Source organism: Ambystoma mexicanum, chromosome 1p (assembly GCF_040938575.1).
Source record: "Ambystoma mexicanum isolate Mex_15411 chromosome 1p, UKY_AmexF1_1, whole genome shotgun sequence".
NCBI classification, from domain to species: domain Eukaryota; kingdom Metazoa; phylum Chordata; class Amphibia; order Caudata; family Ambystomatidae; genus Ambystoma; species Ambystoma mexicanum.
Window position 1 is genome coordinate 361,649,535 of NC_090921.1, and position 15,228 is coordinate 361,664,762.

The window sequence follows — 15,228 nt, forward strand, 5'->3', positions numbered from 1 at the left end:
ACCTTTTGTTAGCAATGAGCAACATTTGAGCGTCAGATGAAATGGTGAGCAACTTCAGAACTTTGATATAATTTATCGGCATTCAGTCAGTGGTAAAATGATTGAAACAAATCATAACTATACTAAACTAAGGTCAATACTGCTAATAGAACTGTTAATTATTAGTAATTAACAGTGATCTCATCCAGGTGTAAGCCTAGTCCACGCAATGCATAATGGCCTTAAACATCATTTGACATGAAATTGGTATAGAAATACAATCTTTAGTAAATTAAGTGGCAAGCAGTGCATTTTTAGGCACTAGGCCAGCCAAATTATTCAAAAACATTGCACGATGTATGAAAATATTTGAGTGCTTAGAGTTCTCTCCCAGGATATGTTCAAGCGATTTAATGGCAAATGTTTAAGCACGTTTTAACAGTAGCATTTACTCCAAAATATAAAGGCTTATTTTGGTGCTGTCCCATCTATCCCTACAAAGGAATTGTTGGGATCTTTAGGGGCAAATGGTGCATTTTTAGGAGAACAGGAGGAGTAACACTGGAAATAATATGGTAGAATCTAAAAATCATTTTAACCAGGCTTTGTGTGAGGGGAGGGTTATCCGCCTAAGAAATCTAGCAGAAAATAGTGCTTTTTAAATCACTCAAGGTCTCTTACACTGAAGACAAGTGATTAGGAATAAAAAAAAACTGTCTGATGGATTTGGGTACTCTTTCCCCAAGCAATCCCCTGGGAAATACAGTTTAAGTGCTTCATTCTTAAGTATGCTAGTGGGCCAGTAACATTGTTCACAAACTGGAACTCTTGAAGACCACTTTACAGAGGGGTGGGTTATTTCCTTCATATTGTACACATTATATGTTTATGGTTGTATACCTCGCTTGTTAAGTGCACTCCCTTGACATGGGGTCAGACTGCACTTCGCATGTTCATACCCGTGGCAGGGGCAATTTAGCCATTCATAGCTCGAGGTTGATGAATTCAGTACATTACATTGGGTAATATCCGTTCTTAAAGAATTTAGAAGCAGGAAGAATCTAGCTAGAAACACTATACTAAAGTAAAAATAATTTCTATGTCAATAAGAAATTATTTTCAGTAACTTATGTGAATTGCAATTGGTAGCTACACTAATTAAGTGTGCACAGTTTGGAGCTCATTCCCCTTAGCAACCCATTGGTCGAATTCCAGATAAGCAAAGCATCATACAATGTGAATTTTCCCACCAAGTACTGCAATACAAGTAGCATGTAACATTTGTGCCAATTATGACGCATGGGGCCCGCAAACACAAACTTCACATGTAAAGAAACTGGCATAAGCAAATTCTTTAAGAAGGAAAGTTTGAGCATGCATGCCACTCATTTGCCCAATATGTGGGCACCAGCTGTATAAAGGCACAGAAGTTGGCAACTGTCACCAGAACACAAACACAGGCATTTGGTTAGATTATTTTTTCCATTAATGCACTTCCATACTGGAAAGAAGAATCAGAAGATGAAAATGTCTTCACAAAGATTATGCAATTATTGTGGAACATTTTGGACCAATAAATTGCATTTTGGCAACAAATTCAAATCATACATGTACAAAAGAAGCTAATTGGAACTTCCTTGACAGTCGGGCATTCAAGTCACTTATTTTATTACGTATTTTCGTACTATTCAGCAACTAACCCCCTTTTCTGTCTACCTGAGTGCAGCATGGGAAGGCTCCGTTGGCAGCAACATTATCTACGTAGATTGTATTCTTGATCCAGCAGCAATGCACCTCATAGTGTACCAGAGCTCCAAGTGGCATAGATATTTTAGAGTGCTAAGACAGGGATTGTCTCAATAAGGGTGGGTTCAGTGGGGAGTCACTTTTACTTCTGATTACAGAGCAGTGCAATGGGTATTCACAGGGATGGCCAGGCCAACCTAGTTTCTGTGCTTCAGGCTCTCTTCAATCACTGGGGACTGTCTCATCTGAAGCCTTAAGAGATTAATTTCTGTAGCCACCCCCCTTGTTCCCTGCAACCACCTGGCCTGACACACTCTACTGATGCCCCCACAGCTAAAGTTTCAATAACTAACAGTATGTCATGCCTGTCAAATAGAGTAGGCTGATTGGCTAGCCTTCCTGCACAGTTATGGCTCAGGGTACACTGCTGTTGTTGTCTCATCCCTGAATGGCCTCCTTCTTAGCCTCCACGCAATGACCCAGAGCAACTGGCGAGCAACATTTTAGGGTCAGGAGAGCAACATGTTGCTCGTGAGCTATGCATTGGGGGTCACTGGCCTAAAGGGTACCCATATTTCTTCAGGAACTAACGCCATCATGATATTATCCACATCTTCTACTGTGTACTGGCCTGGCCTAAATAGTTTCCTCATCTCCTTGTAAAATCCAGCAGGGTCTATTCGTGGGTTAGGTATACTTTTAGTTATTTGCATAAGTTCCATACGGGATAAGGGAACATATACATAGGTCTTTACTGGCTCATTATTGGGGTTATTACCTGTAGTGGGCTGACATTCTCGTAGTGGGAAACTTTTCTCGTGCCTATTTCCTTCTTCCTGTGTAGCTCTAGATTTCATTTCTACAAAGGCTTTCAAGACATTGTTGAACTGCCCCTTTCTTTTGCTTTGCTGGGGCTTAGCGTTCAGATCCACATCCAAACTTACCTCAGCTCCTAAGAAAGTTTCCGTTCCTGTCAAATTATATTTTTCCTCTTGCCCTTCCTGTTCAATCAAGTCTTGAGTGTCGTTAAACAGATGCTGGAGGCATGCCAGTTGTTCTGCCCAGTTATGGGTCATTATTTCTTCCCTTGCTTTGGTGATGGATTCATTAATTGATAATTTCTCTATTCTGTCTGCCAAATCTCTGCCTAATGGCCGGGCTTCTTCTAACCTCTTCTTCCTGTCAGCCCGTTTCTCTGTTTTCTTTCATTCGTTGATCCTGCCTTTGTTGTTCCCCTAGGTATATTTCTGTCATGATAACTTCCATGTACTCCCACAACTGTTTATTAGTACGGGCTACGTCTGTTTCCTTTGTAGCATCACGGTAACTCCCGGGGAGATCATCACTTACCCCACATTGTCTCCTGTTATAATCATAATCTTCAACTAGAGTTCTAGCTACTTGTTTAAATTCCACAGACCTTAGTCTTCCCAGCATGTTCTTAACCTCGTCTCCTATCCTTTCCTTATATATATCATTCGCTATGGTCTTAAGCTCCTTTCGCCGTTCCTCACCTATCTGGGGGGGACCTTGTCAAACCTACATCAGTGACATCCCCACCATACTTCATGGGGTACTCACCCCCCTTCCACGGCTCTAGTTATTATAGCCGGGGCCAAGGCCCCTGGGAATAATAAGTCATTTTTAATTATTTCGGCTTCCCGTGCTATGTCCTCATAGTGGGGCGCCGGTACGGATGGGTACATGCCTCCCACTTTCCTTTATCAACATATGTCTATCCATTTGCTCACACTTATCCTGTATTTCCTTATGTTCTAACTCTCTCACCTTCTGATTTGCAGGCCACTTCTGCTGCTTTCTCTCATTTTTATTCTGTGCATTTTTCCCCCAATCGCCTCTACCCGCCACAATCTTATAGCCTCAAACTGAGCCGGACGGACTCTTCGTTTTTCCAGTTCTATTTCTACGGTCGCTATAGCGTCCAAGTCAAATGTTCCATGTTCCATCCACTTGTGTTCAAGCAACCCTTTTGTGTATTCTACCCATTGTTTTAGGAACAAATTCGAATTCAACCCATATTTGATCAGCATTTCAAATGCCGGAGTTCCCTCGAGAGGGGCATAGCGTGGCTTTGCTATTCCCCTCCCGCGGGAAGTCAAGTTTCCCATGATTCTTAAACCTTAAACAATCAACATATATGCTACTAATTCCTTTTAATGGACTGGTCCTTATTTAAACATATTAATTTCATCCATTAATTACCCTTTCCATGAACGATCTACATAACAGATCTCAGACTAATACGTACCATATAACTGATACTCCTTTCTTTAACGGCCTTACCAACCGTATCCCTAAATCACTCCCCTCCTGTGGGGTCTTCGCCTCGAAGTCTGCTGGACCCAAAGGGCGACAGCCTGCTGTCCTGTCGTCCGGCAGGGCTGGCGGAGGAAGGGTAACGCGTTTGTGCAGTCAATGGTGCTTCTTCATTAGTTGGGGCCCGATACCATTACCCCTTCAGCCTCGCCCTGGAAGGCCTCAACCAGTGAAGGGCTGCCAGACTGGGTCCCTTCGTGGTTGCCAGTAAATGGGGGTACACTTTCGCTCACCCCACTTCCGTCGAAGGGGACCCCACTCCAAAAAGACTCAGACGGCTGGTCAAGTCACAAAGGTTTATTTGTCAATCTTCCGCGGAAGGGCATGACTTGGGCGTCCTTGAGAGAACAGGGAAGTGAGCTGATAAGCATTAGGTTTGCATGGTTTATATACATTTTCAAATATCATTGGTTCCAATCTCTAGCACGTGCACAGAAAAGGAGTTTACATAAGCATTAGCAGTTAGTCATGTAATCTCCCCCCTATCCCTCCTTCGTGCAGAAGAGTTCCTCTTAAGCACATTCCTGGGGTGAGCAGATAAGCCTACAACTGCACAGTCATTGCGCCCTTCTCTGCATCTCCGGGCCCCTCTTCGGGGAATTCACTTGTGCTGTTCATGGCTATCGTGTATCTGTCGTGCCAGGCCTTTACCGCCGTCTGCCCTTCCCTTCTTCTTGGAATATGACATCTGATTAACAAGAAAACAAACTTTGCAACACTGCCTAGTCGCATGCAATCACCCTTTACTACTCTGGAGCTCTACAGGATTCATCTTGCTACAACATGTGCATGGTCTTACTAATTTTTGTATTCACACTGCACAGGTTTTGTTGGTAGTTCACTGCAAGGGTTTTATGTTGGTCACAGTTTTTGCTACATACTGCTCCTTTTGCAATCCCCGGTTCCTCTGTCACGCCAAAATATCTAAAAAGAAACTTAAGGTCTTCACAAAGTCTCAAGTCCCTATGTCCAAAATATCAGAACAGAAGATGAAAGGGTCTTTTTGTGTGCTCTTTTAAAAGGGCACGAAAATTGCTGTGCATACTGCAAACTAAATGTCCTCTTAATACTCTTGCCTTGGATTTGACAAACCGATTACAATAAGAGGGCTGCGTACCTGTTGAATTGTACAATAGTTTTTTTTTTTTCTTTTTTTTTTTTTTTTTTGCATCCGAGCCCTTCATGTGTGCCGAAGATACAGTGGCATCTGTGTGCTTTGACTGATAATTTTAATTTGCAACATTTTCACTGTACACCGAAGTCAGGGGAAAAGATCATGGTGAAATTATCTTTATAGTGAAAGTCGCCACGCAAAATGTAGTAAACAAATGCAGATGAGTAGCCTAAAGATTTTGGTTACAATTAGGGTAAGTGTCGGGTTGGGCTGGTGTGGAGGCCTGGTGATTTTGAGGTTGGTTAGGGTAGAATAGGTGTCAGGGTAAATGTTAGGATAGAGGTTAAGGTAAGGCTAAGGTTGACCGACTAAGGGTTTGCGTTCAAAGAAGGCTATGGAGGGCTGATGAGGGTTGGGTTGGCTAGGGGTTTGTATAAACCCGCAGGTTGTGATAGAGTAAGGGTTAGGGCATGGGTTTTGGTTTTGGTTATGTTAAGGGATATGGAATTTTTCGCCCTTGTTATATTAGTCTGAGAAGTTCCTATTAAAAAGCTATTGCAATAGTCCAATGTTTTTGTTAATGAGGGCAGCTGCAATCATTGTTTGATTCGCCTCTGACAAATAAGGGCAAATCTGCCACAACAGAACAGAAACAAAAGGATTTTAGATAGTGAACATGTTTCTTAAACAACAGATGCGAGTCCAAGAACACCGTGTTTTAACGGAATCCGAAACTTGAATTACATTACCTACAATAGTGAAACTTTTATAGCACGGGTCAAATTTTTGTTGCGTTCCTAAGATGAGCAGCTCTGTTTTTGAGTTCTTCGGGGCCAACAGATTCATAGCCATCCACGCCTGTATGGCTTGAAAAACCTTGTTTATTCTTTCTGAGTCATTAGTGTATAGACCAGAAAGGTTCAATACGATTTGAATATCATCCGCGTTATTTGCAAATTGCACCCTTATGAAAGTAAGAAGATCACATAAATGTTGCAAGTATATATTAAAAAGAAGAGGTGACCGGCAAGAGCCCTGCGGAACTCTGCATGTAGGGGAGGGTCTACGTGATTGCGCATTGCATTTGGTCACATTTGCTGTTCTTGGGCCAAGAAATTATTTGAGCCAGGCAGCAGCAGAGTGGGTACAATTGCCAACTTTAATCAATCTATCTGCCTACAAAGTATAATCAACCAGATCGAAAACGGCAGAGAGATCCAAAAGCATAAGCAGTGCCATATTACCCTCCTAAATGACACCAGCAATGTTGGACTTGAGGTCCACCAGCGCAGTCTCCGTCCCATGATTAGGACGAAAACCAGACTGATCCTTAGCAAGAATTTTTGTTGCTCTACAAACTCCTGGTATTGGCTGTACGCGATCTTGGCCAGTATTTTCAATACAAATGGCACATTCATAATAGGCCTGTAGTGGCCCACCTCCATAGGATCTAGGTTCTCCTTTTTCAATAATGGTGTAAACCATGCCTGTTTAATGTTATCTGGACCATGAGCTTCCTGTTATGTTATGTTAACCACACTTAGAGAGCGTACATACACCCTAAAGCATCTTGGCGCTAGATAGTAAGATAGGACGTTCTAACAGAGAGGCTAGGATTTATTTCCTGGAAGGAGAGATTAACAAATCTGGTTACCCATGATCCGAGGGTCCTAAAAAGTCCTTAAATAAGGATAGAGGGTAAACGTTCCCCAAACTGAACCCTGTCTTCTTTTTTTTCCATTTGTCTTTTGCTTGTCCTTTCATGGTCCTTCCCCTACCATTCAGGGTGGGAAAGCGCTTTGAGTGATTTTTGTCTTCGGTGGGAGACCTGCGGCAAGCCTGTCCAGGCTCTGAGTGTCTAGAAAGGGTACGACATCCTTTCATCGACACCCGTTTTTACAACCAGTGTTTTTTTGCTGTATTTTGGCCGAAAGAAACATTTCAAAATGTTCTTGGGGTGGGAGGGTGGTAAATGGCATATAGAGGGTTGGGGGGGGGGGGTGGGAAAGGGATTACAAAAAATAGGTAAATGACAGGGGGCTTAAGGGGAGGGAGCCCCCCCAAAAAATAATTTAAAAATGTCAAAACTTTTTTTCAGTGGAAAACATAGAACCCTGGAAAGACTGGCAATGGGCGAGGAGTCAAACTCTGCATCCCTTTGTCTTCTGGCAAGCCTACCTGGAACCAGTTCTAACTGGGGGGATGGCTGTCCTAAAAGGAAAGTCACCCCCCAGGTTTGAATGTTGCAAGTCTTTTTGATTGGCTGGGTTCCTGTATAAAGTTCTGATCCTGGGAGCTAGAAGAGGTAGTCAACCACTGGAATGAAATCCGAAGAGGAAGATGAAGAAACACGGGCCGAGATGATTTCCAGCGACTGGAGAGCCTGCTGTGTAACTGGAACCTGCTGTTACCCTTCTTTCCAAGCGACCTGGGGGAGTCCCAAAAACAACCCCGAACCAAAGGCTGGTGAGACCCACTAGTCTCAAGAAGTTCTGCCAAGCGATCCATCCTTCGACGTGCTGTGATCTTGCTGGGCTGCAAAACATCACCTTGCTTTTAACAAATGTACTCTGGAATATATGTAGAGATTATGGTGAACACTATATACTGTGAATTTTTTGAACTTTTTGGTTAACTGCTAACGTTGTATTGAGACAACTCTATAACAATCCTCATGTATGTTTCTAAAACAGCATTTTTTTTTGTTGCTTTTCAGTTCAAATTTTGGCTCTGGAAGAAGAGAATGAATTCTCGAAACGCGTCAGCCATTTTTAATTGTTGATTTATCTACAAAATCCATTGTTCCTTTGTGTGTATTTTCTGCATCTAAGAAACTAATGCTAAAGAGACCATTGAGCGAATAAATAACCTCTTTTTTTATCAAAATGGTTCTTGGAATGTTGTATCTATAGAATATACTCATTGAAAAACAATAACTTTATATCAATAATTGTTGAACCGTTTGATAACGGATTAGTAACAGTGTGCAGGGGACGGGGGGGGGATCCATAGTTTTGGACCCTCTTTTTTCTTTACATATTTGTAGCAGTAGACCTGTGCCAGATCTACTTTTTCCTCCCCCGCACCTTGAAATTATTTAAAAAATATTGAGAATAATCTTTATCCTTGTTTAAATCTCGAGTGCATCCACATTTTTTGCTCTGCAAAACATCAATACCAGGGGACCTCGAACCATTGTGCCATGCATGGTCTTCTGAATTCCGAACATTGCTGAAACTTTGGGGGCTTCCTGCTGGACCTCCAGAGACTTGGATTGAATCCCAGAAGTCCCCTCACCAAAGTGCTGGACCGAGTGAGTGGAGAAAATCTGACCTGCGATATTTAATTGTTTTTTTATAATTCGCCTAATACTGTACCTGAGTTTGGTTTCTTAGTGCCGATCAGTATTTCGAACCTCTGTTGCTCTGCATGGTCTTGCTTCCAAGACCAGCATGTTGCCCTTGAGAAAGGGCACCAAAACTGCAGAGCCGCGACCAGAAGAAGCTCTTGCCTGGAGTCTTCTCCATTGATTCCTGCTGCAAATTTCTTTCCAGTGTCCTGTCTTCAATCACCACGACAAGGAATTCAAGGACCGGGTTTTGAGCTGCAGGTCCTCAAGATGTCCAGCTGCAAACTCCTTCTCTGATGAGGTACTGTGTGGGCTTGGCTATTACTTACCTTAAGTCTTGGTTGATTCTTGTGAAGCTTTTGGGGTGATTTGTGTGATTGGGCGTTCGTACATCTAGTACGCTCATGCCCAAAGCTGGAATCCCTCTGGGGTGCCTTCTGTGAAGTCCCTGGAACCTTTCTGCAACTCTAAAGTAAAGTACTTACTTTTTTGAAGAACTTTTCTCAGGATCTCTAACTGTTCAGCATTTTGTGCCTATCCTGACCCCGTCAAAAGCTGACTACTAAACCACTAGTGTCCTTCTTCTACCACTGAGAACACTCATGCTCAAGAATAGGGAAGGACCTACAAGGTTGAACCTTTGCCTTGAAATATAACAAGTGTTGAAAGTTACTTACTTGTGAAGGAGTTGGTTTGGTAACGTTCCCTCTGAAATATGAACTGTTACAAAAGTTCTTACCTTTCAGTGTGTTCTGCCATTCTGGAAAAGTATGAGGTTACCTAACTTGCCTGTGAATTGGATCCTCCTCTTCTAAAAATGAATACTGCTGGCTTAACTTTACTAATTCTTTGAGAGAATAAGTGTATAAGTTCACCAACTGGGTTTTGCTTTCCCTGACTTGCTTTGAGCATTTCTAAAATAGTCTTAAATTGGGTTTACTGATCTTGAATATCTGTGTCATTCTGAATAAGTGTACTGTGGGTTTTACTTCCCCCCTATCTGCTTTTAGACCATATCCAAAATCGTTTTACTGAAGGTTCTGGTTTCCTTGGTCTGCTTGCTGCATTCCTAAAAGAGTGTAAAGTGTTATTGGTTACCTTAGTCTGCGTTTCACAATCTGAAAAACAACTGTAATAGTGTATTACAGCATTAGGTTTTTACTCTCCTGGTATAACAGGTGGTTATCCTAAATGTAGTTGTAGGTTATGATATGATAGGTTATTTATAACGCGCTTAATACCTAGAGGTTTCTAAGTGCGGACTCGGGGATCAAACCTGTCTTGCTCTGTGTCGTCTTCTTTCCAAGACGAGCACGTTGCCGCTGAGCTATCCTTCATACTGTTCCATGAATTTGTGTTCCACTATTCAGAAAAGTATTACTGTAACAAGTGTTGGTGCAAGCCACTACTAGTTAAGCAGTGGCCCTGTCATTACTGTCAATCGGTAACAACTGCTGCCACGCTTCGCTACTATTGAAGCAGTTGCCTGTAACAAATGTGTTATAAACTCATAGGGCCTACTGCCTTTGATTTACTGAAGGTAATATAAAAGTAGTTTATTGTTCTACTCCTCATAAATAGGTGTGTTCTATTCTAAATGTGTATAATTAGGTGTGACTTGCCTAGAATTACTGTTGGTTCTTCTGAAGAGGGTTTATGCTTTGGTCTGTGTACCTTTAGCATTGTGTTGTGTTTTTATACTGTGTTTATGATTCTATGACAAGAGGAGAGTGAACCTCATCCAGATCATCTATGGGGACACCCTTTAGACGGATCAGTAGAAGGGCTCAAACTCTCTACTAATCTGACAATGCAGCAACAGGAGGAGTGCAAGGCTTAGTTTGCCCCTCTGTTCACAGACCAGGCTTGACCCCTTTGGGCTAACATGACATTGACACTGGTAATAATGCCTGTTAAAAGCAGGGGCTACAGCATGCCAGATAATGTAAGGAATCGCATTAAAGAGGAGGTCAACAAGATGCTTGACCTTGGAGTGATTTAACATGCTACAAGTCCATGGGCTAGCCCAGTTGTGTTGGTACCAAAAGCAGGAACTAAAGAACTTGGATTCTGTGTGGACTATAGGGCATCAAATGCAGTTACCAAAATGAATGCCCATCCTTTGCCATGAACTGGTGGATAAGCTGGGATTAGCAAAGTTCCTTCATAAATTCGACTTGACAAGCGGTTATTGGTAGATTGCCATGACTGACCATGCCAAGGCGAACACCGCATTATCAACCCCAGAAGGCTTGTACCAGTTTAAGGTCATGCCCTTTGGATTAAAGAATGCACGTCCACTTTTCAGAGAATTGTTAATCGTGTCCTGAATGGGTAATGGGTATGTCTGCATGGAATACCCGGATTACACTGCAGTGTTCAGACCTACCTGGGAAGAACATATTATCCACCTGGGATAGGCGTTGCAGGCCCTTCAGCAGGTCAATCTGACCATCAAGGCAAGTCATGAGATAGGCAGAGAGGAGATTAAGCACTTGCCCAGCAAAGTACAAGCTGTGTAAGACTGACCCACTCCAACTACTCAAACTCAAGTAAGAGCCTTCTTAGGGCTTAGTTGTTATTACAGGAACTTCATTGAAAACTATAGGGACCATAGCTTCTCCTCTGAATACCGTGTCCTCTCCCAAGTACCCAAAAAAAGGCAAGTGGAATGAGGAATGTGAATAAGGATTTCAGGGGCTGAAAGATGCCCTCTGTAAAAGGCTCCAGTGTTAAGAGCTCCATATTATACTGGCCTTCTTAGTCCAGAATGATGCTTCCAACACAGGGATAGGAACAGTTTTGAGTCAGTTTGATAGCAAAGGCAGGGAACACCCCATCTGCTTTATTCGTCGAAAACTAAAAATAGAAGGAATCCAGGTGGACCACAATTGAACGTGAATGTTTTTCTAATTATGGGCCTTACCTCTATGGAACTACTTTCAGGATTCAACCTGACCACCAATGCTTGTGGTGGTTGATGTAGATAAAAGGAGAAAACCCAAAGTTGCCCAGGTGGGCCATAAGCCTTCAAGGGTTTGGCCTGACTATTGAGCACAAGTCGGGTACCCAACATAAGAATGCTGATGGTCTCTCCAGAAAGTATGACCAACTGTATCAAGAGTTTCATCCAGGAGTGGATTAGATCCTCCTGCCCCTAGTCTGTGAGGGGAAGTGTGTTAGAGAGATTTATCATTGTTATGCTTCATCCCTTTTCCTAGTGGGACCCCTAGCACGTTTAGCTGGACCTCTCGACCTTTTTGGGTACATCCTGAACTAGTGGAGTTTTTTCCACTCATTCATGCTTACTTTGCTCTGACATTTTGGGAACTCTATTCGCTGTGTTTTACCTTTACTATGGGGTCTACTTTCGTCCAGATCTCTTTTAAGACATCTGTGTTTAACCTTTACAGCACACAGCTCCTTATGGGCAGTGTTGCTGGAAATCCTTTGAGATTCTTACTTTATCCTTACTAACTACAGTTCCTAAGGATGGAGGGATACTTTGTGTCCCTACTAAAATGTTATATTCTCAGAGATTGGCACACCCGAACTATGTGGAGTGCCAAGGGTATGCCTAGTAACCCCCTTCTCTCTGCTCCTGTGACTTATTCGTCATAGACAACCCTCTAGTTATGGCTGGTGGCACTGGATGTGTTCCACTGATTATGTGTTTATGTTTACAACAGACGCATCCCCAGTCTCTATTGTTTAAAATAGGGTCACCTATGTCCTAACATGTTGGTGGCTCTTTTTGCCATTTCTAGCATGGTGGCTCTTTGTTAGCTCTTCTTCCAACCTTCTGGGAGGGGTAGGACTGTGTGTGTGTTTTGCTGTTGGCAGGAGCCCTTGGGTGACCCTGCCGAGTTTCCAGTGTGTCTGCGCCGGGAGGAAGTGGGGGAGGAGTTTGTCTGCCTGAGTGCCTGAATGGAACCAGCTCCCACTAGGGTTGGGCTGTCCTTATTGGACAGCAACCACCCGCCCCTTCTGTAAAATGCTGGGAGAGATTGCAGACGAGTATGTGCTGAAACTGAATAAAAGGTGAGGTTCCTGAGGTGAACGGCAAGTCGACCACTGGAAGCTGAAGTAACCGAAGAAGACTACCAGAGACGCCTGCAGACCCTTTGCATCACATTAAAGCGACCACTGCTGTCCTGAACCTGTTTTCTGTGTGAGAGGAGCTCCGAAGAGGACGACTCCTTCCCTTTGGTTGGTGGCACCAACCAACCCTGAGACGATCTACAATCTCAGCCATCACACAAGGGGCTATGCCTTTCCAGAGCTGCAGATCGCAAATAGCAGTAGACCCCTAACCCAATCGTAGCGCATCGTCTTGCCAAGGCCGAATCCGTCCAAGTATTTGCTGAGCTCCAGGTGAACCTCCAGAAACCTAATCTGACTCATCCAAGTCCCTTCACCGGAGTGCCAGACTCCAGGAATCGAAGAAGATTGACCAGCCGAATCGCGTCCTTTGTTGGTTCTGCAGAAAAGGAGCCAAAACCACAGACTGACCTGAGAAGCCAAGGAAATCTGGGCCATGGATCCTTCCTCGGGACTGCAACACAGACACCCCGTTCATTGGCCTGCCTTTCGTCACAAGACCAAGGAATCCGGAGACCGGGTCGATCTCTGCTACACAGGGAAGAATCTAGCCACAAACCTTTCTTATTTCTTCTAACCTAATGTATTGTGGGGAGAAACGGTATTGCGTACCTTAATCCGAGAAGTCCTTCCAGAGCATTGTAGTACACATAGAGGTGTCCAGGGGCCCACTTTGACTCTTTTGCAAGTCCTGTAGCAGGGCCTCCACCATTGAGCTATTCTTCTAGTATCCTTACCTAGACACTGTAAGCATCCACAGGTACCTTTGCGGTTCTCCTGCTTCGTAAAGACTTTGAGCCCTCTGCAAACTGCCTTTTAGCTAGGGTTGCAAATTGGACTTAAGTGTTAACTTGTGCGGAAACTGCCTCTAGAACCGTAATCTCTGCTACTGTGTGACTAACCAACTGGTTTCCATCCAAAAAAACTCTATCTTATGCGATTTTGCTAACTAAATGTGATTACCTTATTTCTTCTGTCTTACGCAAGTGCGCGGTAGCACCGATAATACGGTAGAACTGTCATTCGTGTTAAACGCTGTAACAATTCTAAGCATGAGCAACTAAAAACTTAGCAGTGGCCTTTGAAAAGCATCTATAAGAATCTTTGTTTTGGTTTAACGTGCATGTATTTAAAAACATCTTTTGTGTAAATAAAGTAAATATGTTTTATATAAAACTCCTGTGTGTTTCTTTGAATTGCATTACTAACTGGGTACAGTGTACTTACCTACAGCTCGCATCCTTGAAACACTTGTGTATAGGCACGTTATAAATGTCATATCATATATCATATCTTCCTCCTCTTATGATAAGCCTGACTGCTCCGCCACTCTACCATGTTTCCATGAGTAGTACAGACTGATACTAAGAGTTGAGGACCTGTATACCATTGACATAGTTTTGTGAAGTCTTACCCCAAAAGTGGACTTTGGGAAAACTCCCCTAACACACACACATTTGTTAAAACACTAAGTAAACACAGGTTACCTTCATCTCAATCCTGTTTTGCTTTTAACTCTGAGCCTGTATTTTATTCCTGACCAGGTCCAAAAGCAATGCTCTCAACGTCTCGCAGAAGATGATTGAAATGTTTGTGAGGACGAAGCATAGGATTGACAAGCAACATGAATTTGCCCTAGTGGTAGTAAACGAAGACGCCATGTGGGTGAGTAAGACACAGAGGGGTATAGTTGTTCTACTGCCACATAGGGCTCAGTGGCTGTGATGACCTTAAGTGGTGGGGAATTTATTGATGCCCATGTAATCTATATAATATTTCTGAGTATTAAATAAGAGGTTAAGCAAATGTGACTTGCGAGTGGTCTGGTTTAGCAACAATTGTGAGTCCTGTGTGGTACTATACCTGATTTGGGTGGCAAGTACTGTTTATGTGCAGTTGGCAGAAGTTGTAGAGCTTGCATGCAGCAGCCTCAGCCTAGGTGACACTTTCTGCATCAATCCCCCCACCCCAATATAAAGGAAGCACATCTGTTTTGTAGTGACAACAGACTTGTGTATGACACAAAATGTAACTTGTATACTGGTGTTGGTTCATCATCTCTATAGCTTGGCTGGAAGAGCCTAACATAAGCCGAATCAGCCTGCCCACACACAAATCCCTGACCTCCTTCCTGCCTCCCTATCCCCGATAACACATCCCATCTCACACAATCCATACCTGGTGTCCTGGTGCAGATCCCACATGCCCAGGTTCACACTATTAAATAAGAGGTTAAGCTGGTATTTGAGCCCAGTCTGAACTTTAGAAACTTGGCCCAATAGCCTCTCATCTCAAGCTGATACGAATGTGTTAATGTATACCTTGCAAGATTTAAAATAATAATCTGTTTCATAGTGATGACTGAAACTATAGACATTACATTATAAACCACTGTTACAAATATATACATCAGTATCTTGAGTAAAGAGATTGATGACATCTTTATCCTCATCCTGAATGAAATCATGCCAATACCACATTGCAAATTAATGTCAACAGCAAAATCCTCTTAAAGGTTTTACAACTGTACTTTCAAGACTTGGACACACAACCGCAAAAATTTTGACACAGCCACCTGTTTGTAGTTATTGTTTCATTCAGC

General features: G+C 42.9%; 1 protein-coding gene across 5 annotated transcripts in view; it reads left to right on the forward strand.

Moving 5' to 3' along the window:
* BABAM1 (BRISC and BRCA1 A complex member 1) overlaps positions 1–15,228 on the forward strand; it is a 150,449-nt gene that overhangs the window by 63,571 nt on the left and 71,650 nt on the right. For all 5 annotated transcript variants that reach the window (XM_069648881.1, XM_069648871.1, XM_069648900.1 and 2 more), the window contains one exon: positions 14,171–14,291. In XM_069648881.1, coding sequence (XP_069504982.1) covers positions 14,171–14,291 — 121 coding nt within the window. The remainder of the gene's footprint in view (positions 1–14,170; positions 14,292–15,228) is intronic.